The sequence below is a fragment of the Pelmatolapia mariae genome, linkage group LG3_W (genome assembly GCF_036321145.2).
Source record: "Pelmatolapia mariae isolate MD_Pm_ZW linkage group LG3_W, Pm_UMD_F_2, whole genome shotgun sequence".
Lineage (NCBI taxonomy): Eukaryota > Metazoa > Chordata > Actinopteri > Cichliformes > Cichlidae > Pelmatolapia > Pelmatolapia mariae.
Window position 1 is genome coordinate 42,458,774 of NC_086229.1, and position 24,047 is coordinate 42,482,820.

Consider the following 24,047-nt stretch of genomic DNA (forward strand, 5'->3'; position numbering starts at 1 on the left):
TGGTGCTGTTTTAGGCTCAAAGAAATAAAAGTTTACACCTTTAAAGACTGTAAGCATCCTTTACTCTCACTTTTTGATACCTGTGTATATTTGAAGATTTGAAGGTGCAAAAGATGAACCGAGTCAGGTCGGAAAAGTGAACATAATGCTGAGATGCATTAAACCTGCATTTTTAATCATGGCCAGCGGTACTCGGTGGCTGTATTCAATTTATTACAGCACAAGTGTGTAAGTGTCTTTTAGTCAGGTCTCACCTTGTATCTCTGATAACTGAGGAATGACCTCCTGCATTACGTGTTGCAATAACCTAGAAGACAATGAAAGCAAATAAAAAGCAAACTCCCAACTCTCAAGAACCCCTTTAAAACTGACTTCTTATTTACATTGATGAAAACTTCTTCATTTCAAGTAAATGAACCAGTAATATTTAGAATGTGTGTAAAAGAAAAGACAAAAAAGAGAGAAATCAGAGTTATTTTGATGTGGACGCTGACTGCCCACCAAGCACCACCAACCTGTAAATGTTGATTCTCGGTCTAAATCTAGTCAGCCAGTTGTGAGCTTTATTTAATCCAAAACTAATCACTGAATATTTGTTTTATTCTGTCAGATTTTATTGTCGCAAAACGGTCATCTTTTATGGACCACATAGAGTCCTAATGTAGCCATAAAGATACAATCACATCCAGCACAAGAATAAACTTAGTCACACAGAGAAAATGTAGAAGCTCACGTCAAAACATGTCACAAATATGTGTGTGTGTGTGTGTGTGTGTGTGTAACTGCCAAAATTAAAGTGATGACTGCTTCAGGAGGACAATAGGAGAGAGATGCAGGTAAATAAAAGGTTAGTGCACACACCTTAAACCATGACGATAACTACCATTACTCCACCTGCACATATTTGTCCTCAGGTTCATGTTGGCTGCTTATAAAAAGAGGAGATGAAGTCAGAGAACATCACTTTCTTTCACTGCAGTGGACGACTTACAAGCAAAGAAATACTATGTAAGTAATCCTAATATTAAATATATATCTGACATTTACATGTGATTTTTAAGATGAATTGATATATTTATTTCTGGATATGATATTTTGGCAACATATGGTGTAATTTAGGCAGCAATTTGTTTGATTGGGGTGTTTTTTCTTATACTTCTAAAGTTTTCTTTTGCTATTACCTATGATAAATAATATATGACAAATTCACAATACATATATATATATATATATATATATATATATATATATATATATATATATATATATATATATATATATATATATATATAGGGTGAGTGATATATGTCAATATTGGAGTTGATTAACACTATAAACATGAAGTGGTGACTTATGCTCTGATTTACAGTCAGTAACAATAAGGTCATCACAGTCAGAGCCTTTCCTTCATGATTTCTTAATTTCTTTTTGTTGATTGGTACAAGCACCTCGTTGAGAGATGTGGACTATTAATCAAAACATAACCAAAGAACTGTAGAAGAAGCATATTGTCCTTCAGTCCACACTTTAAATTTAAAGCACAACAACAGTACTATAGAAAAAAATGTATATTTTCATTTATGTAATTGAATAGGAATTTTTTTATATTATGGGTTTTAGATCTCAAACTTCTTTTCAAGATAACTTTAGAAAGCTTAATTAAGGCAATTGTAGGAATAATGCTTTCTTTTAATAATAATAACCAAAATGAATTTTTATTTTCAGAGACAAGAGCAGAAAATCAGCATCACCATGATCGCAAAGATGTTTGTCATCGTTCTTCTTGTTGTTGGTAGGAAAAAATAAATTTCTCGAGGAATTTCATATTCATAAAGATGTGGTTAATGTGATGAAATATGAAAATGATGTAAAATTTTCTACACAGCCTGCTGCAATGCACAGACAACAACCACAACTGCTCCAACAACAACCACAACTGTTCCAACAACAACCACAACTGCAGCAACAACAACCACAACTGTTCCAACAACAACCACAACTGCAACAACAACAACCACAACTGCTCCAACAACAGCCACAACTGTTCCAACAACAACCACAACTGCAGCAACAACAACCACAACTGTTCCAACAACAACCACAACTGCAGCAACAACAACCACAACTGTTCCAACAACAACCACAACTGCGGAAACAACAACCACAACTGTTCCAACAACAACCACAGCTGCTCCAACAACAACCACAACTGCAGCGACAACAACCACAGCTGTTGTAACAACAATCACAACTGTTCCAACAACAACTACAGCTGTTCCAACAACAATCACAACTGTTCCAACAACAACTACAGCTGTTCCAACAACAACCACAACTGTTCCAACAACAAATACAGCTGTTCCAACAACAACCACAACTGCAGCGACAACAACCACAACTGTTCCAACAACAACCACAGCTGCTCCAACAACAATCACAAGTGCAGCGACAACAACCACAGCTGTTCCAACAACAACCACAACTGTTCCAACAACAACTACAGCTGCTCCAACAACAACCACAACTGCAGCGACAACAACCACAACTGTTCCAACAACAACCACAGCTGCTCCAACAACAATCACAAGTGCAGCGACAACAACCACAGCTGTTCCAACAACAACCACAACTGTTCCAACAACAACTACAGCTGCTCCAACAACAACCACAACTGCAGCGACAACAACCACAACTGTTCCAACAACAACTACAGCTGTTCCAACAACAACCACAACTGTTGCAACAACAACTACAGCTGCTCCAACAACAACCACAACTGCAGTGACAACAACCACAACAGTTCCAACAACAACCACAACTGTTCCAACAACAACTACAGCTGTTCCAACAACAACCACAACTGCAGCGACAACAACCACAACTACTCCAACAACAACCATAACTGCAGCGACAACAACCACAACTGCAGCGACAACAACAACGTCTGCAGCGACAACAACCACAACTGCAGCGACAACAACCACAACTGTTCCAACAACAACCACAACAGCAGCGACAACAACCACAACTGTTCCAACAACAACCACAACTGCAGCGACAACAACCACAGCTGCTCCAACAACAACCACAACTGCAGCGACAACAACCACAACTACTCCAACAACAACCACAACTGCAGCGACAACAACCACAGCTGCTCCAACAACAACCACCACTGTTCCAACAACAACCACAATTGCAGCGACAACAACCACAACTCTTCCAACAACAACCACAACTGCAGCGACAACAACCACAACTGTTCCAACAACAACCACAACTGCAGCGACAACAACCACAGCTGCTTCAACAACAACCACAACTGTTCCAACAACAACCACAACTGCAGCGACAACAACCACAACTACTCCAACAACAACCACAACTGCAGCGACAACAGCCACGTCTGCAGAGACAACAACCACAACTGTTCCAACAACAATCATAACTGTTCCAACAACAACTACAACTGCAGCGACAACAACCACAGCTGTTCCAACAACAACCACAACTGCAGCGACAACAACCACAGCTGTTCCAACAACAACCACAACTGCAGCGACAACAACCACAGCTGTTCCAACAACAACCACAACTGCAGCGACAACAACCACAGCTGCTCCAACAACAACCACAACTGCAGCGACAACAACCACGTCTGCAGCGACAACAACCACAACTGTTCCAAAAACAACCACAACTGCAGCGACAACAACCACAGCTGTTCCAACAACAACCACAACTGCAGCGACAACAACCACAGCCGTTCCAACAACAACCACAACTGCAGCGACAACAACCACAGCCGCTCCAACAACAACCACAACTGCAGCGACAACAACCACAACTGTTCCAGCAACAACCACTATCGCAGCGACAACAACCACAGGTGTTCCAATAACAACCACAACTGCAGCGACAACAACCACAACTGTTCCAACAACAACCACAACTGTTCCAACAACAACCACAACTGTTCCAACAACAACCACAACTGCAGCGACAACAACCACAACTGTTCCAACAACAACCACAACTGTTCCAACAACAACCAAAACTGCAGCGACAACAACCACAACTGTTCCAACAACAACCACAACTGTTCCATTAACAACCACAACTGTTCCAACAACAACCACAACTGCAGCGACAACAACCACAACTGTTCCAACAACAACCACAACTGCAGTGACAACAACCACAGCTGCTCCGACACCCACTACAACTGCTGTTCCAACAACAACCACAACTGCAGCGACAACAACCACAGCTGCTCCAACAACAACTACAACTTTTCCAACAACAACCACAACTGTTCCAACAACAACCACCACTGCAGCGACAACAACCACAACTGTTCCAACAACAACCACAACTGTTCCAACAACAACCACAACTGCAACGACAACTACCACAACTGTTCCAACAACAACCACAACTGCAGTGACAACAATCACAACTGTTCCAACAACAACCACAACTGCAGCGACAATTACCACAGCTGCTTCAACAACAACCACAACTGTTCCAACAACAACCACAACTGCAGCGACAACAACCACAACTACTCCAACAACAACCACAACTGCAGCGACAACAACCACGTCTGCAGCGACAACAACCACAACTGTTCCAACAACAACCACAACTGCAGCGACAACAACCACAACTGTTCCAACAACAACCACAACTGCAGCGACAACAACCACAGCTGTTCCAACAACAACCACAACTGCAGCGACAACAACCACAGCCGCTCCAACAACAATCACAAGTGTTCCAACAACAACTACAACTGTTCCAGCAGCAACCACTATCGCAGCGACAACAACCACAGCTGTTCCAACAACACCCACAACTGCAGCGACAACAACCACAGCTGTTCCAACAACAACCACAACTGCAGCGACAACAACCACAACTGTTCCAACAACAACCACAACTGCAGCGACAACAACCACGTCTGCAGCGACAACAACCACAACTGTTCCAAAAACAACCACAACTGCAGCGACAACAACCACAGCTGTTCCAACAACAACCACAACTGCAGCGACAACAACCACAGCCGTTCCAACAACAACCACAACTGCAGCGACAACAACCACAGCTGCTCCAACAACAACCACAACTGCAGCGACAACAACCACAGCTGCTCCAACAACCACAACTGCAGCGACAACAACCACCACTGTTCCAACAACAACCACAACTGCAGCGATAACAACCACAACTGTTCCAACACCAACCACAACTGTTCCATTAACAACCACAACTGTTCCAACAACATCCACAACTGCAGCGACAACAACTACAACTGTTCCAACAACAACCACAACTGCAGCGACAACAACCACAGCTGCTCCGACACCCACTACAACTGCTGTTCCAACAACAACCACAACTGCAGCGACAACAACCACAGCTGCTCCAACAACAACTACAACTGTTCCAACAACAACCACAACTGTTCCAACAACAACCACCACTGCAGCGACAACAACCACAACTGTTCCAACAACAACCACAACTGTTCCAACAACAACTACAACTGCAGCGACAACTACCACAACTGTTCCAACAACAACCACAACTGCAGTGACAACAATCACAACTGTTCCAACAACAACCACAACTGCAGCGACAATTACCACAACTGTTCCAACAACAACCACAACTGCAGCGACAACAACCACAACTGTTCCAACAACAACCACAACTGTTCCAACAACAACCACGGCTGCTCCAACAACAACCACAACTGCAGCGACAACAACCACAACTGTTCCATTAACTACCACAACTGTTCCAACAACAACCACGGCTGCTCCAACAACAATCACAACTGCAGCGACAACAACCACAACTGTTCCAACAACAACCAAAACTGCAGCGACAACAACCACAACTGCTCCAACAACAACCACAACTGTTCCAACAACAACCACAACTGCTCCAACAACAACCACAACTGTTCCATTAACAACCACAACTGCAGCGACAACAACCACAACTGTTCCAACAACAACCACAACTGCACCGACAACAACCACCACTATTCCAACAACAACCAAGGCTGCTCCAACAACAAACACAACTGCAGCGACAACAACCACAACTGTTCCAACAACAACCACGGCTGCTCCAACAACAACCACAACTGCACCTACAACAACCACAACTGCAGCGACAACAACCACAACTGTTCCATTAACAACCACAACTGTTCCATTAACAACCACCACTGTTCCAACAACAACCACAACTGTTCCATTAACAACCACCAGTGTTCCAACAACAACCACAACTGTTCCAACAACAACCACAACTGTTCCAACAACAACCACAACTGTTCCATTAACAACGACCAGTGTTCCAACAACAACCACAACTGTTCCAACAACAACCACAACTGTTCCAACAACAACCACAACTGTTCCATTAACAACCACCACTGTTGCAACAACAACCACAGCTGCTCCAACAACAACCACCACTGTTCCATTAACAACCACAACTGTTCCAACAACAACCACCACTGTTCCATTAACAACCACAACTGTTCCAACAACAACCACAACTGTTCCATTAACAACCACAACTGTTCCAACAACAACCACAACTGTTCCATTAACAACCACAACTGTTCCAACAACAACCACAACTGTTCCATTAACAACCACAACTGTTCCATTAACAACCACCACTGTTCCAACAACAACCACAACTGTTCCATTAACAACCACCAGTGTTCCAACAACAACCACAACTGTTCCAACAACAACCACAACTGTTCCAACAACAACCACAACTGTTCCATTAACAACGACCAGTGTTCCAACAACAACCACAACTGTTCCAACAACAACCACAACTGTTCCAACAACAAACACAACTGTTCCATTAACAACCACCACTGTTGCAACAACAACCACAGCTGCTCCAACAACAACCACAACTGTTCCATTAACAACCACAACTGTTCCAACAACAACCACCACTGTTCCATTAACAACCACAACTGTTCCAACAACAACCACAACTGTTCCATTAACAACCACAACTGTTCCAACAACAACCACAACTGTTCCATTAACAACCACAACTGTTCCAACAACAACCACAACTGTTCCATTAACAACCACAACTGTTCCAACAACAACCACAACTGTTCCAGCAACAACCACAACTGTTCCAACAACAACCACAACTGTTCCATTAACAACCACAGCTGTTCCAACAACAACCACAACTGCAGCAACAACAACCACAACTGTTCCATTAACAACCACAACTGTTCCAACAACAACCACAACTGTTCCAGCAACAACCACAACTGTTCCAACAACAACCACAACTGTTCCATTAACAACCACAGCTGTTCCAACAACAACCACAACTGCAGCAACAACAACCACAACTGTTCCAGCAACAACCACAGCTGTTCCAACAACAACCACAACTGTTCTATCAACAACTACAACTGTTCCAACAACAACCACAACTGTTCCAACAACAACCACAACTGCAGCGACAACAACCACAGCTGTTCCAACAACAACTACAACTGTTCCAACAACAACCACCACTGTTCCAACAACAACCACAACCGCAGCAACAACAACCACAACTTTTCCAACAACAACCACAACTGTTCCATTAACAACCACAACTGTTCCAACAACAACCACAACTGTTCCATTAACAACCACAACTGTTCCAACAACAACCACAACTGCAGCGACACCAACCACAACTGTTCCAACAACAACCACAACTGTTCCAGCAACAACCACAACTGTTCCATTAACAACCACAACTGCAGCGACAACAACCACAACTGTTCCAACAACAACCACAACTGTTCCAGCAACAACCACAACTGTTCCATTAACAACCACAACTGTTCCAACAACAACCACAACTGTTCCAACAACAACCACAACTGTTCCAACAACAACCACAACTGTTCCATTAACAACCACAACTGTTCCAACAACAACCACAACTGCAGCGACAACAACCACAACTGTTCCAACAACAACCACAACTGTTCCATTAACAACCACAACTGTTCCAACAACAACCACAACTGCAGCGACAACAACCACAACTGTTCCAACAACAACCACAACTGTTCCATTAACAACCACAACTGTTCTAACAACAACCACAACTGTTCCAACAACAACCACAACTACAGCAACAACCACCTCCTCTGCTATTCTCAACAACATCAGCTTACTTACAGTACTTCTGGCTCTGTCGTCACATGTAATCAGATCATTTTTTTAACATTTCTTAAGTTCACATCCTCCAAATGAAGCAACAAACTGAAGTACCTGTGAAGATTTGAAATGTTTAAGTAACCAAATATTTAATCATATATTTTTTCTTATTTATTATGGTTTTATTTATTTATATCTATCCGAGAAAAGTTGTTAAATGTTTTCCTGATGTTTGTGTGTCATGCAAACATGTGTGATCAGAGGACTGATATCAAAAATATTGTGATGTCTACAATCTGAACACTGAGCTTATCATAAATAAAGTCTTTTTACACTGATTGATAAGTGTCTCCTGACCTTCCAAAGATGAGAATAATTTCTCATAACAATCATTTCTCTACAGTAGTCAGTGTTAATACTGAGTAATATTCAGCTTTATTTATATTGCTGCAAATCACAATAGTTCTCTCATCATGTTTCCTGTTTTAAATTAAAGACCCTGCAGTATTTGGAAGACAAAACAAGTAAACACAAACTGTGGGAGAAAATTGAGTGACATGCTGCAGTGGTATATAAACACACAGAGAAAAAAAAGAGTAGATAAGGATAAAAATGAGTGATTCTGATAATCCAGACTATATGATTGTGGTTTTATGGGGTCTGATATCTCCTTGTAATGTAAACAAACAACTCAAATATCAAATTTGATTATTAAACTTGACAATGGTAATCTAACACAACTAACATTTGACACTCACATACAGCTGCTTTTTATAACCACAGAGGTGCAGAAGAATGTGATGCAAGCAGAAACTTTGTGTTGAGCCCTTCTGAACACATAAGACTTTCTTCTCAGTATCTTGTGTTTGTTTCACTCACTCACACACACACACACACACACACACACACACACACACACACACACACACACACACACACACACACACACAAACAATTTGTCTCTTTCATTCTTTGTGTTTGCACAAGTTTTAAAACACTGTCCCTCAGCCCAAAACAGTGTTTCACACATTACATTACACACTGAGAATAAGGGCTCAGTGGAAGGCGTCTCACTCCCACCGCGTCACATATGGACATTTGATCGAGACCTGTTGTCATCACACTTTAATGCAACAGGTAACTGACACAACTTTTCCCCTTAAATAAACGAGACCTCAAAGAAGGCCAATATGAATCTTGCTGCAGGTACGAGAATTCTAATTAGAGGACTGAACCTGTTCACAGTCACAGCGGTAAAATGTAGCAGGTCACTTCTGAAAAATGTCACAGAGCGTGTGTGAAACAGCACTGCAACAGTCAGTGTTGTTGGCTGTTTCAGGAGGACAAAAGCAGAGACACACTTGCATTCAAGCTGTTTCTACACACACCTTTAACCAGGACGATATCTGCCATTACTCCAAATGCACATATTTATCTGGATGCTGATGTTATCACATGTCGCTGGCTCATAAACCATCAGTTTCTCTCTGCAGCTGAAACTACCAGTCAGCCATGACACTTTTACCACACAACCTTGAAGTGAAATCTGCATTCAGGTAGCCTAATGTAGGCAGACTGGAAAGAACAAGAAAGCATTACTCTGATTTAAAACTTCAGCACCACGTAGTCTGTGAGTGGTGGAGCCAGAACTCTGTCAGATGGACTCAAAACTCCACAACACATTTCATGTTCAAATGTTGAACCCATTGTAAACTGGACCTTGGTAACATTCAGCTTATCATTTTACACCAGGCGTCCCCAATCCCAGTCCACGAGGGCCGGTGTCCCTGCAGGTTTTAGATGTGTCCTTGATCCATCACAGCTGATTCAAATGGATAAATGACCTGCTCAACATGTCCTGAAGTTCTCCAGAGGCCTGGTAACGAACTAATCATGTGATTCAGGTGTGTTGACCCAGGGTGAGATCTAAAACCTGCAGGGACACCGGCCCTCGTGGACTGGGATTGGGGACCCCTGTTTTACACTAATAATTAATTGTCCAAAACTCCAGATAGGTGACAGTTTAAGATTTTGTTACAATTGTGCCTGTGCTTTGAGCCAACACCTGTTTAGCCATACTGCCATACCACAATCATTTTATTCAGCAGCGAGCAGTGTCTATCAGCCATGTATCCATTTCATTTATCATTCCACTTTCATTAGCTCATCATTTCTGTCGGCAGCAAATGATTTTAAACATTTATTCCATTTTTGACCGTTTTTGAGTGGTATGTATTTGAATTTTACACTACTGCAAAAGAAGGCACACACACACACACACACACACACGCACACACACACACACACACACACACACACACACACACAAAATTTGTCTCTTTCATGCTTTGTGTTTGCACAAGTTTTAAAACACTGTACCTCAGCCCAAAACAGTGTTTCCGGCCGAGAACCATGGCCTCAGATTTGGAGGTGCTGATCCTCATCCTCATCCTCCCGCTGCTTCACACTCTGCTGTGACCCGTTCCAGTGCGAGCTGGAGGCCCTCACCCAATGAAGCCAACAGAACCACATCATCCGCGAAAAGCAGAGATGAGATTATTTATAATAAATATGAATAAATCATTGCAATTTCTTTAACTTCCTAAGTTGGGTCCCGATGAATGTAAAAACAAAGAATTACCAGATTTTTTTTTTTTACCTGATTTTTGTTTCTAAGAAAAATGAGAGCCACATATGTGGATATTTGTTTAAAATTTCGATTGAACAGTAGCAGTATAATGTCCTCGTAAGTGGACATCAGGCCCTGGTAGAGCAAAATTGAGTATTTTGGTCTAAATAACCCAAAATGTGATGTCCACATATGTGGACGCCAGGTCCTAGGACGATAACCATAGAGAATGACGAAGTTCTTCAGGACAATGTCACATCAATGCACTGAACTCACTATGTTATCCATCTAACAGCCTCCACATGTTCTCACTGTAGTTTCCCCCTCATGAATGAATTTATGCTTGCACTAATTAATCCGAATGTTCGGGAGGGGAATCAAGTTCATTTTACTCGCAGTACTCAAGCTGACTTGCCTTTGTTTGAATGACAACGTACTCACAACGTGGAGGCTTTAAAATACCCAAATCAGTGCATTGGTGGTTCTTGGTGTCCGGGGCTGGGCGCTCAGGTATACACCAGCTCACTCCCGGTGGCTACTTGGCGGGGCCTGGTGCCTGTCGCTCGGTCAGGCCTCTTCCGGGGCAAGGGGGGCCCTCGAACCTCCGGCCTCGGGGCCTGCAGCTCGGTTCACTCTGGCACAGCTGGCTGCCGGCAGAGCCGGCGGGCGCGCCAGTGCAGCCCCCTCTGGCTTCTGCTCCGTGGCTACTGGGTGACCCCTCGTCTGGGGATCTCCTCAGCCCTTCCCAGGAGGGTGGCACGGATGCCCCTCCGGTGGTACTCCTTGGGCTCTCGCACTCTGGGGTCCCTGGATGTCTGGAGCCTGGATCTCCTCCATGCCTGCTTCATGCCCTGGGGGACGGGGCTATGGCCCTCCACACCCTCTAGCAGACCGTTACATAGAGAAACCTTTTGTATACAAGCGCGCTGATCCACACGGGTGTGCACATGGGTGTTCACTGTTCGCAGACATAAACTACACCTTTCTTAGCTGCTACTTCAAAGCACATTGTGCGCTGTCTGTGCTGCACAACAACATTCAATATTTAGTATTTATTGCTGTTTACACTTAGCTAGATTAACATGATGGTGTTGTGTTTAGTATGTTGCTTTGGTTTTTTTTGCTTGTTTTCTATTCTTTTTCTCTCAACAGGTGATCCAGGAGATTTTTTTTTTCTCTTTGTCTTTGTAAGTGCCCTTTCTCACTGTTCCTCTTCCCTTCTGTTTTTCTTTTCCTTCCTCTCTTTCTTTCTCCCTTTCCTATCCCCCAATCATGTCTGTCTCATCTGTAACAACTGAAAATAAAATAAATAATAACAACAAAGGTTGATCAAATGGACCAATACGGCAATGCCATGATGATCCATTTGGCAAAATAAATCCATTTGGTATCCTTGTTGGTCTTCAGACAACAATTCTGACGGCTAAAGAACCAAATGGGACAGACAAAAAAAAAATAAAAAATAGCCAAATCTTGTACCCAATCCTTGGTGAATTGGATGTGCGCCTCCAGAGATTTATAATTGCGAAACTGGTTCGCCGTGTGTGCCCTGACTCCAGAGACAAGGTACGAAAATATATCAGGGTAAGTCAATAGCAGTTGGTCTTCAGGGTTTCTACTCCACTGCCGTTATTTCATACGTGTCCACATTTCCAATGCAGACTATTTTTTGCAAGTACCGTCTCTTTGCATCCGGATGCAACCTGTCTCTATACCGTCCTTTTTCTTTTAAGCTGCTTCTAGGTATGGTTCGTAGCAATCTTTCTTCCAACACAGTTTGTTTTGATTCGTGGACTTCAAATGTGGCGCAGCGCTCCAACAATATATAGGGCGGTTACGTCAATTCCAAAGCCCTATACACTGGGCAACCAATCATTGACTGGTCTGACCCTCCCACAGTCTATGTGGGCTGCTTGGACACCTCTGTGTGCCTTCGTGTACCAGTCAAATACGCCACAGACATAGACGGTGTTGAGGTTCACTTCTTGACCTCACCAATCCTTTGATATCACAGCTCGAGCAGAAGCGTCAGATGAGGTTGGAGTATTTTTCATCAAAGCTTTATTACCAGTGCGCATTGGGAGATCACGCTACATGTAGATCTGATGGGCAGTCCCGCAGATCTTTACAGTTTATACCTGGTGGCCGCACCCCTAATGGTCATCTACAGCGCTCAACACAACTCTCCTAAATGCCCACATGTGGATATATGTAGCAGTATCTGAGTGTGCGTTTGTATGTGTGACATCAATGCTCAGGTCCCTATGAAGCAGGAGGTGTGGGGGTATGCCGTACCCTCTATCCTTCAGGGGGAGGGGAAACGAACTTCTTCTTTCTACTCTATAGGGGTGTCCAAATTCATAGGCTGCATCCTCCTGAGGACCTGGCCTTTGCAGTCTACGTGGGCCGGGTCCTCCAAAGGCCGGAAGTGAGCGGCTGTGAAATTAGACGGTGTAGCCTTCAGTTTTGCGTCACCAGTTGTCTCAGTGGGGTTTAATAAACTTGGCTCCTTTCTATCTATCTTTTCTATCTAAAATATAACAGGACACTGGCGTAAACTCTCAACCATCTCACACTTCTGTTTAATCAGTTTAATCAGACGTTTATTCAGGTGTGTAAAAACTATAACTTTAATCTCACCCAAACCAATTTACTCAGTTATCTAAGTGACTAATATATCACATTTAACCTGAGTAGCGAAAGACCGCGGGGGTTTGAAAACGATGTGCGGGGAGTTTGCTGTTATCGCCTCGGCTAGCTATTGAGCTGGTGATAAACAGACGTCTCGGAATATGTCGGCGCACTTTTACTAATATGTGATATCTTGATAATCCAAGCAGATATTGAAGTTTACACAGCTACATTCTCGCATGAAAAAATCTTAAAAGTTTATTTTGTGACCCAGAAAGAGTAATAAGAGTAATATTAAAAACTTAGCAGTGGCCGCCATTGTTCGAAACTGGAAGTGGCTGGTGTTAAACCCAGATCCTTTTGTCCCCATGATAGAACAGAGAAAACCCGACTCATAGTGGTCAAAACATTTTATATTTCTTTTATTCAATCATCTTCCGGAAAAGAGCCCTGCACAGCCCAAACGCCAGTTGCAGGATCTCTGCCCAGCAATACACAAGCCGTCGTCTTTATAGCATCAGGGTATGTCTTCTGACGCCCCCTCTTTGCGTCAAACAAGTACAATACATGCATGAGTTTCAAAACCACAAATGTTCTGTTAGCAACCTTTAACACAGTTAGAAAAGAACATTTTCTTCGCCTCCAAGCCAGGTGCATCCTGTTGTTGCTGTACGCTCACTTATCGTCTGGAACATCAGCAGCACGTCCTAAAACAAACTTGTCACTTATGCAGGCACAAAATGCAGTTACAAGCAAAATATGTCTGAACTTCTACCTAAAAATAAGTCTATATACTGTGTGTGTGTGTATGTGTGTACGTGTGTGTGCAGACTGTATGTCTCGACCTCAGTGCACTATGTCTCCCCTCTCACCTCGCCAACTAAACTCATGACCTCTTAGCAGACAGAAGCCACTCTCATATGTTTAATAACCTAAATGGACCACCTATGTAATATATTGAATAAATGTTCTATCGGGTATCAGATGCCACCTCTCTGGGGACATCTCAGGCCCTCCAAGGTATGGAGGCCTATCTCCCCCCACCACTCCCCCTGCCAGCGGCAGACGCCCTCAGACATCGGTGCGTTGGTGGGTCTTTGTGTCCGGGGATGGGCGTCCAGGTACGCACCGGCTCACTCCTTGGTGGCTGCTTGTTGGGGCCTGGAGCCTGGGGCTCGCTTGGGCCCCTTCGGGGGTGGGGTGCCCTCGGCCTCTCGGCCTGGGGCTCGGTCACTCTGGCACAGCTGGCTGCCGGCGGAGCTCATGGTCACTGCACCTCATCTGGGGCCCTCCTCAGCTCTTTCTGGGATAGTGGTGCGGCTGCCCCTCCGTTGGTCTTCCTTGGTCTCTTGTGCTCTGAGGTCCTCTGGATGTCTGGAGCCTGGATCTCCTCCATACCTGGTTCATGCCCTGGAGGACGGGGCTGTGGCCCCCCCACACCCTCTAGCAGATCATTACATGAAGGAACCTTTTAAATACAAGCGCGCTCATGCTCACAGGTGTACACACGGGTGCTCACGGACACAAACTACACCCTTTTTGGCTTTTTGGCTCCTACCTCTGCACAATCATATTCAATATTTAGTGTTTACTGTCATATTCACATAGATCATCTCGATGATGTTGTTTATTATATTGCTCTCTCTTTTTTGCTTGTTTTCTCTTTTTTCTTTCTCAACAGGTGATCCAGGTGATTGATATATGTATTTTTTGTCTGTTTGTTTTGTTGGTTTTTGTTTTTTGCCCTTTATCACCGTCCCTCTTCCCCGCTGTTTTTCTTTCCCCCAGTCAAGTCTGTCCCGTGTGTAGCAAGTGAAAATAAAATAAAATAAACAATAAAAGCTAATCAATAAAAGCTAATTTAATCATTGTGTCATTCTACTCACAACAGCGAAAGATCAATTGCGTGTGTGGTGAAGAAGCTAACAGAATAGTAGCAGTCTTTTCAGTGAAAATACTCAGAGTGATAGTGAACTCCGAACGCTGTGAGCCTACGTAAGCACTGTGAAGCCCCATATAGCATTTGTTGCTTCACATGGTAAGTCCCAGTCAGTGTATGTGCACTAGCATAGCATGCCAATTGTCGCTAGCTCCGATGCTAATTTCCGCTAGATATTTGCAATGAAAATACCCTTTGTGAGGCTAAAGCAGAGTTTGTTGCACTTTATACTAAATGCTACTTGAGAGTTCCTGTCATATTATTATAGTATGGATGCAAAATGTGTTATTTTGTGCAAAGTTATGTTAGCACCAGAGGTGGGCCAAGTATCCAAAGAATTGTAGTCAAGTAAGAGTAGCATTACTTTAAAATATTGTTACTCAAGTAAAAGTGAAAACTAGTCGTCTAAAAAATTACTCAAGTAAGAGTAAAAAGGTAGTTGGTGAAAAGACTACTCAAGTAGTGAGTAACTGGTTGTAATGTCCGATTTATAAATATACAAATTTTAGTATTTTCAAATAGAATATATGTAAAAACATTAACAACTTAAGGCACAACAATTCACATTTCCAGATTTCAGTTTTTCACAACAGAAAGCTTTTTTAACCAATGCCTACAGTAAACAATATAAATATATAAACAGTGCAAACCATTTCTAGTAATAAGATATGCTGTATACTTTATAGTCAGTTTTAGTCCAAATGGCACAGCAGCCTCAGAGAAACCATCAGAACAACACAACTTCAACGTATGTACTTATAAAGCAGCTCACTTTACCATAAACTATATGGATGTGCATCTATTTCTGCATATTTTGCAAAAAGTTGCCATTTCTTCACTCAGTAAGGTGATGGTTAAGTTTCAGCAGCAGTTTGGTCTCAAGGTTCTTGCTGTGAAGCTGTAACTGTTTAGCAGGGAACAGGAGTCCTGCATGACTAAGAAGTCCTTCACAGGCTCCAGATGCAGGAAGAGCTGTATTGATTTTGATTGACAGCTTCTCAATGTGAGGAAAGCTATGCAATAGATCCATGCCTCCAGTGAACAGATATGAAAGGTACCTCTCCAGCTCCCCTGCTTCTGGCTTTCCTGACCCCATGGATCCAAAGAAGTCATCTTCATCAGATAGGCTGCTGTTTGTGCTGGCCTCATCCAGCTCAGTGTCTAGGTGATGTCTGATGAAGTTGAGACCTGTGGAAAGATGCATGGTTTTCAAAAGAATTAGGTCTGGGCATAATAGTGATGTATACACTGCCAAGCTGCAGATGTTTGGCATGAAAATTTGATCACACTGGAGATGTTTTTTACTAACTCTTGTTAAAAAACAAAATCTTGTCATTCATATCCCACACAAACAGTTTGCAATGAATTCCAGATTAAGTTTATAATAAGAAGGTATGCAAGGCTAAACAGTGCTATCCAATGTTCCCTCTAAGCTGCGCACGTGCGCAATTGCGCACTGCTGGCACAGTCTCTGCGCACAGAAAATCTGCGTTGCGCACAAAAAAAAACTGACAGTACCTGAATTGAAATTAAAATTAATACTTTAACAATTCTGTTTTGCAGTGTGAGTCAGTAAGTGATTGGCTGCTCCCGTATGGGATCAGAACGATGCCACCTTATCCAATAGACCAGCCAATAATGCGATTTACATTCGTATATACGCAGCTAATCAACGTCGTTGACAGGCTATGACAGCGTCCTTATGTGCCGACACCGGTGTTTTAGCTAGCAAAGCGGCGTGGCTGATGTGGAGTGAAGCCACGTAAATGACAACGTGGACAACCATTGGAGATGTGAGCAGGACAGACGGAACAATTGACGGGAAAAGTGTGGACTTTATACCAGTTTTTAAATTGTGTTGATCGGCCACGTAAAACCAGAGTTATGATAAAAATATGTGCAATGTTTGGTTTTCTTCCTGAATACTATCGTTGTTTATATTTACTGCGGGAAGAAACGGTAAAAACGGCGTTTTATAAGAAAAAAAGCTCGAAAGCGCTCTCCACCTGTGAGCAAAAACAAAACCCCCCGCCTCCCCTTTCCTATTCGTCCAAAAAGTACCATGTCGACCAATCAAAAAATGATATGGCAACGTGGCATCTAGTTGTTAAGAAACGGGGGGAAGTTTTAGGAGTGACAGCGGGGTTTTGAGATGTGAGAGATTTGAGACGTTTAGCGCAAACCTTGTGTAGTTAGTGTGTAGTTAGTGTGTAGTGAAGTCAATAGCTTTGTTAGCAATGAGCAATGAGGCGACTGCTGAATGTTACAGGTGTTACAGGAGTGATACATCCTGTTGTCTGGCCTGCAGGTATCAGGCTGTTGTTCTCCTTTATCTCATAGTGGACAGAAATTATTTTTTGGAGTGGCACAAATAATTTGTGTGGCATCAGATTTGATGCAGAACAGCTGATTGTTCTGTAAATAGTTTGAAATGTTTATTTAAAAATGCATTGGCTGCATTTAAAAAAATAGCTGCAAAAAACGTTGTTGTTTGCATAACTCACATACTTTTTTGAAGAAGTAACTATATAATTAATTGCCCAACATTGGTCATTATATACTATATTTTGCAGACAGAGAGTTACAGGACTCTCTCCCAGACCACAGACTCATAATACAAGTCAGAGCTTTATAAAAAAAGAAAAGAAAGAAAGTTGTGTTTTCGAAATTGGAGTTCAAGGTATTTTTACTTCCAATAGTGTTAACATACTACACAGGTCAATGACTAGATTGTTTTTACATTTTCATTGTAAATGGGCTAAAGCAGTTAATTAAAGGTAGTCTAACATAAATGTAAATGCTGTAATTTGATTTGATTTTAATAAACTATTTAACTTGGATGGATTCGATGCTGGCGTGACCACAGTGCACACGTCTGATGTCGCTAACAGTGGTGCAAGGGACCGCTCAGGGAGTTTGTGTGTTCGCTCAGACACATAAAAAATTAGAGGGAACATTGGTGCTATCCAATAGATCCTCCTCACACTGTTTGGCTGTTACTCTGGGAAAGACGACAGTGATGAAAGCCATGATTGGAGCTGCAATGTAGCCTCTAATCTCTGCATGGCTGTCCTGAGAACGCCAACACCTCAGTCTGTGTGGCTGCAAAAAAGATGAAATACACCCCTTCCAACCACAGGGGAGGGAGACGGATGAAGCTAGCCTCCTAACTCAGGCTGTTTAAACTAAACAAGCTGCTGTTTCACATAACAAACCCTGTCAACCGCAGTATTGCCTTCTTATTTAACAGTTAAAGCAGTAGAGACGAGCTGTGTAGCGCCAAAAATATGATGTGATCCTAGTTTAATCAAATTCAGGGCAGGAGGAAAACCGCCTCCATATCCTCGCAGGTGACGGACATCTCCACATGGGGGAAGTGAACAAGGCCAAGGCCCAATCCTCGAGGACCAGTGTCCTAAAACTATTAAACATGTCCTCACCGCAACATGCCAGAATAAAATTATTAGGTCATTAACAAGTACTTGACTGCATGCTGAGGGGGCAATTCAGCCATTTAATTAATGTGTGTTGGACTAGGGACACATCAAAAAGTTGCTCGACACAGCATTAAACTGACATCCACCTAACCACAGCTAAAAAGAAATTTAGAGTAAACTTACTGGGATACGATTGTACGAGTTGACTTTTTTCACGCCGAAACGTCGGTTTGTTTTAGCTCACACTGAAGTCACCGCGTTATATAGCTGTTTCTTTTGTTCTGCTTTTAAGCGAAACATGCTTTGTATTTGAGGCCAAGGGTGTTCATCCTCTTCAGTTCTAGCAGAGACGGTTGCCTCTGCCATGTTTTTATGTGTTTCCTCTTTCCTTGGGCCGCTCTGCCCGCCATATAACTGGTCATGTGACTGCATGGCTACATCTGATTGGTGAAAGAGTTACCGGAAACTCTACTGGTGGCATGATCTATTAGTAGCATTATCTAATGCAGAGGTTCCGAAAGTGGGGGGCATGCAGAGCCATTGCGGGGTGGGTGGGAGGCGCAGTATGAATCAAAAAAAGGGAACAAAAAGGAAAAAATGCTTGGACACTGCTAGCATAATGGACAGGTTTGTTGACGGGGCTCCTACGCAAACGCAAAGCAGAGGTTGAAGCATCGCCAAATATGCTTCCAAACCAACTTCCTTCCAAGCCAAAGACTAGAACATATGATGAAGCATATCTTTGGCTTCACCTCCACAACAGCTGTTGTGCCAAGGTAGGTCTCCCCGACAGAATTCGTTTCCTATGTGTCGGGAGCACGCGCTGGGCTCTCCAAATCACAGACAAACAGTATCCCACATTCTTGATTTTTAGTTCACAAACACTTCTTATAACAACTAACTACTCCTGAAACTGGAGGTTTTAGCTCTTTATACAGTAAAGAAACTGGAGGATAAAAATAATTATCAGGCAAAATGTCTTTCATTTGTTAAAATAATCCCATCCAATACCACGTGAGAACAATAAATATATAATTTTCTGTTGTAACCCTCAAACTGAATCTATGTAACGACACTCATTTTTCACTTTTTCACAAAATGAAAACATCACTACTTCCACGTCTAATTGTCTGTAATGGAGGCAGAGTAAACTGGATCTGCACTCTGTGCCCAGTGAATGCTCCTGACACAGGGGGAACAAATTTTGTTGGTGACACCTACCTTGGCACAACACTGATCCTGCCCCAATTTGTTCCCCCGATTCAAATCACAGACAAACAGTATCCCACAGTTGTTCATGTTTTTAAACCCATTTTACACAGAGAGACATTTTTTGAAAAATGTATTGATAGCAGTGTTGAACATTCTTACACAGTGAAAAAAAAACTTTATGTAAAATAATTACACCATGAAGATGGTTTGTTTTTCTGTTATTTAAAAGAGGTAATGTTTTATTTTATTGCAACCTGTAATTTATTTCAGTTTACTTTTATTTGTGTCATTGTTTACAAAAGGTTTGAGGTGTGGATTAATCTGCAATGGAGTTTGAAAAGAAAATATGGGTGTGTGTGGTTGTATGGAGTTATTTTAGTGCCTCTATTCTGAGTGCACAGAAAAAAAAATTGCAAGCATAAGTGCATGTTGAGGAGAAAATGATTCTGAGTGAACAAAAGTTTAATTTGAGCGAACAAAATTAATTTCTGTGTGCAAGAAATGTATTTCAGTGTTCGCGATTATCCATATAAACACACAATAACAGCCCCTCTCGCTCACAGCTCCTCTCTGCTAATTTGTGTTCAGCCATTCTGAACACACAAGACTTTCTTGTCAGTATCTTGTGTTTGTTTCACTCACACACACAAAGTTTGTCTCTTTCTTTCTTTGTGTTTGCACAAGATTTACAGCACTGTCCCTCAGCCCAAAACAGTGTTTCTGTCAGGGACCTGGGTCTGAGGGACCCAGGGCCCATGAGCAGTTTTGGACTTGTTATATGTACATTTGATGTATTGTGTGGCTGTCCCTGGTTTCCCTGCTTGCAGGTATGTGTATGGGTGTGGGTGTGTCTGGTAGGATGGTTTACAGGCACCATCAGGCCTGGTGGGTGTGCCCTGCCAGGTGGCTGGCCACACCTGAGGAAGATGCACGCACACACCTGCAGCTGATCAAGCCTCGTCGGAGGAGCTACTTAGGAGTGTGGTGGAGCTCTCTGCGACGCTGGATCGTTTCGTGAGACTTCTGTTAGTTTCCCAGTAAAAAGTCAGTGAATGTGAGTTTGTTGCAGTGTGGTGTGTTTACAGCTGCTCCTGTTACTTTCCCAGGACAATTGCGGGACGAGAGGGCAGCAATCAAGGATTACACGAACACTAAGGAGTGGAGGCACAGAGCACTGACACTGGATGGAGACACGGAACGGGAGACACACGGGGATTTATTGTTGCTTCACTTCACCATCTTGTAAATAAACACTGTTTGTACTGAAGAGTCAGGCTTTGGGTCCTGTTTCCCCACCTCCCCTCGGTCTGCTGGCGCAGGCCGTGACAGTTTCACACATTACATTACACACTGATAATGAGGGCTCATTGAGAGGCATCTCAATCTTACCTCATTAAATATGGACATTTGGTCAGGACCTACAGTGGTATGCAAAAGTTTGGGCACTCCTGATAATTTTCATGATTTTTCTTTATAAATCATTGGTTTTTTGGATCATCAATTTCAATTAAATATATCATATAGCAGATATACAGCACAATGATATTTTACAAGTGAAATAAAGCTTCTAGGATTTACAGAAAGTGTGCAGTAGTTTCTTGAACTAAATTAGGAGGGTGCATAAATTTGGGCACCAGAACAGAACAATTACATCAATATTTAGTAGATCCTCTTTTGCAGAAATAACAGGCTCTAAACCAGGGGTATTCAACGAAAATTTGAGGAGGTCCAGTTGGAGAAACTCTTCTCAAGCAGAGGTCCGGGACATCATAATGTCTAACTTGCGTTATGATTGTGATACAGAAGCAGCCTATTTTTTATCAATATCTGAGTGTATGAACAACAGACTGTCAAATCAATGAAAATACATGTTAAAAACATTTCAACAAAATTTATTGTTAACACTGAAACACACAGTAGGCCTACATTAGATATAAGGCTGCAGTTTAAAATGAATTAGAGAAAATAAATAAATGGCTAAATTGTGCAGTCCTTAATTTCTGAAAAAAAATAATAGCAGCAGCTTGATTTTCACTTTTTCTTTACCTTTCACATCTCGACTTAACAGTCTCAATACATTTTTCAACAGATAACATCAAAACATCTTACCAATTTTACAGTTTCTCTTTCTTTCCCCCTTATATTCCACTTCCCACTTTCTGTTGTTCAGTGAGAGAATTGAGCTTTAGTTTGCCCTACCAGGATTTTAAATCTGGGCTGAAATGGTGTCAGACCCATTCTCATACACATGTGTAGGTGCTCACTGGTGAGCCTGGAACGATATTTAGCTTTTATTATGTTCATTGTGGAGAAAGCTGCCTCACAGCTGTATGTGGAGCCAAACATGGTCAAGATGTACTGGACTACTTTCCCCAGATTTGGGAAAGCTGTCTCAGAGACCATTTGGAGCCAAAAAGTGGCAGGTTCAGTTCTTCCAAACTGCTCTTTCAGGGCCACATCTGCCAGTTGCATCTGGAGAGGCCCAGCATTTGGCCACTTGAAGTGCTGTGTGACTTCCTTTGAGAACCCTCTGACATCAGTGATGAGAAATGGGTTCTTTATGAACATGGTGAGCTGCTGTCCAAAGCTGAAGCTATCAAAACGTTTGCTGAAGTTTTCAATCAGCTTATCAACAAAATCAACAAAAGAGGACACATCTCTCTGTCCCTGAACCTGTTCCTTTACTGCTGGGAAGTGTGCATGGTCTCCTTGCAGGTCTTCTTTGAACACTTCATGTTTCCTCTGAAAGCAGCAGACAGCTGTCATCAGTTCACAGATTGAATCGTCCTTGCCCTGCAGCTTCAAATTCAGTTCATTCAGGTGTGAAGTGATATCAACCAAAAAGGCCACAATATCCATGTTTTTCTCATCATTTAAAAAGAGAGAAAAGTTTGTTGCTTTCTGACTTTCCAGCTCTTCCAAGAAAGCTGCTACTTCACTCCTGATTGACCAAAATCGCTCCAATGCCCTGCCTTTGCTGAGCCGTCTCACATTGTTTTGAAGCAGAAGATCATCAGCGTGTGCATCAACTTCTCTGAGGACTTCCCTGAGCATGCGATGCTGACAAGAAGATGCCCTGAGAAAGTTTATCATTTTCATCATTGTTTTCATCACCTCAGCATACTCATCTGACAGGGAGGAGCATAAGACAGACTGATGAATAATGCAATGGTAAGAGATTAGCTCGGGATTGTCCTCTTTCATTCTTGCTACAGCTCCTTTCTCTCTCCCCATCATAGCAGGGGCTCCATCTGTGGTTATTGAAACCACTTGATTTGGCTCTATTCCTCGCTTTGTTAACATTTCCTTAATGGCCAGTTAGATATCCTCTCCTCTTGTAGTGCTGTGAAGGGAAGTTACACCTAGCAGGTCTTCACAGAACTTTTTCTTATCATTGTTGAAGAACCTTACATAAACTAACAGCTGAGCATTGTCAGACACATCAGTGGACTCATCTACAGCCAAGCCTACACATGATGTCTTATGAATAGCTTCTTCCAGCTGGGACAGCACATCCTGAGCTAATATTTCACTTCTCTTTGTGGCTGTTGATGCTGACATAGGTATTTGCTTTATTTTGTCACAAAGCTCTTTTTTTTGTTTACCCTCAAGTTATGTTTCTGCTACTGCACTCATGCACTCTTTGACAACACCTGCATCTGCAAAGGGCTTTTTGTGTTGACCTAAAATCCAAGCAACTCTGAGGGAACATTCATGAGCACATTGTTGGGCGGTAAAGAAGCGGGTTAAGATCCTGGTGGATTGATTGTATTGGGCTCTGAGACTGCTAATTTTCTGGGACCTGAGTTCAGACTCGGGTGGGTATGATTGTTCAAAAGCTTTGTGCTTTGTCTCATAGTGGCGTTTGACATTGCCACTTTTAATAAGAGCAATGGTTTCTGAACATATGAGACACACTGGTTTGCTGCTTGCAGCCGGAAGAATGAACATACATGCGTCGGTCCTCGCAC

The 24,047-nt window shown here is 42.5% G+C and overlaps 1 protein-coding gene across 1 annotated transcript in view; it reads left to right on the plus strand.

Annotated features, from left to right (window-relative positions):
* Positions 1 to 13,289, plus strand: part of LOC134624120 (GATA zinc finger domain-containing protein 14-like) — a 33,411-nt gene extending 20,122 nt beyond the window's left edge. Inside the window, exons 2-4 of the mRNA XM_063469092.2 lie at positions 3,791 to 4,881; positions 12,757 to 12,833; positions 13,116 to 13,289. Coding sequence (XP_063325162.2) covers positions 3,791 to 4,881; positions 12,757 to 12,833; positions 13,116 to 13,289 — 1,342 coding nt within the window. The remainder of the gene's footprint in view (positions 1 to 3,790; positions 4,882 to 12,756; positions 12,834 to 13,115) is intronic.
* Positions 13,290 to 24,047: the final 10,758 nt, after the last annotated feature.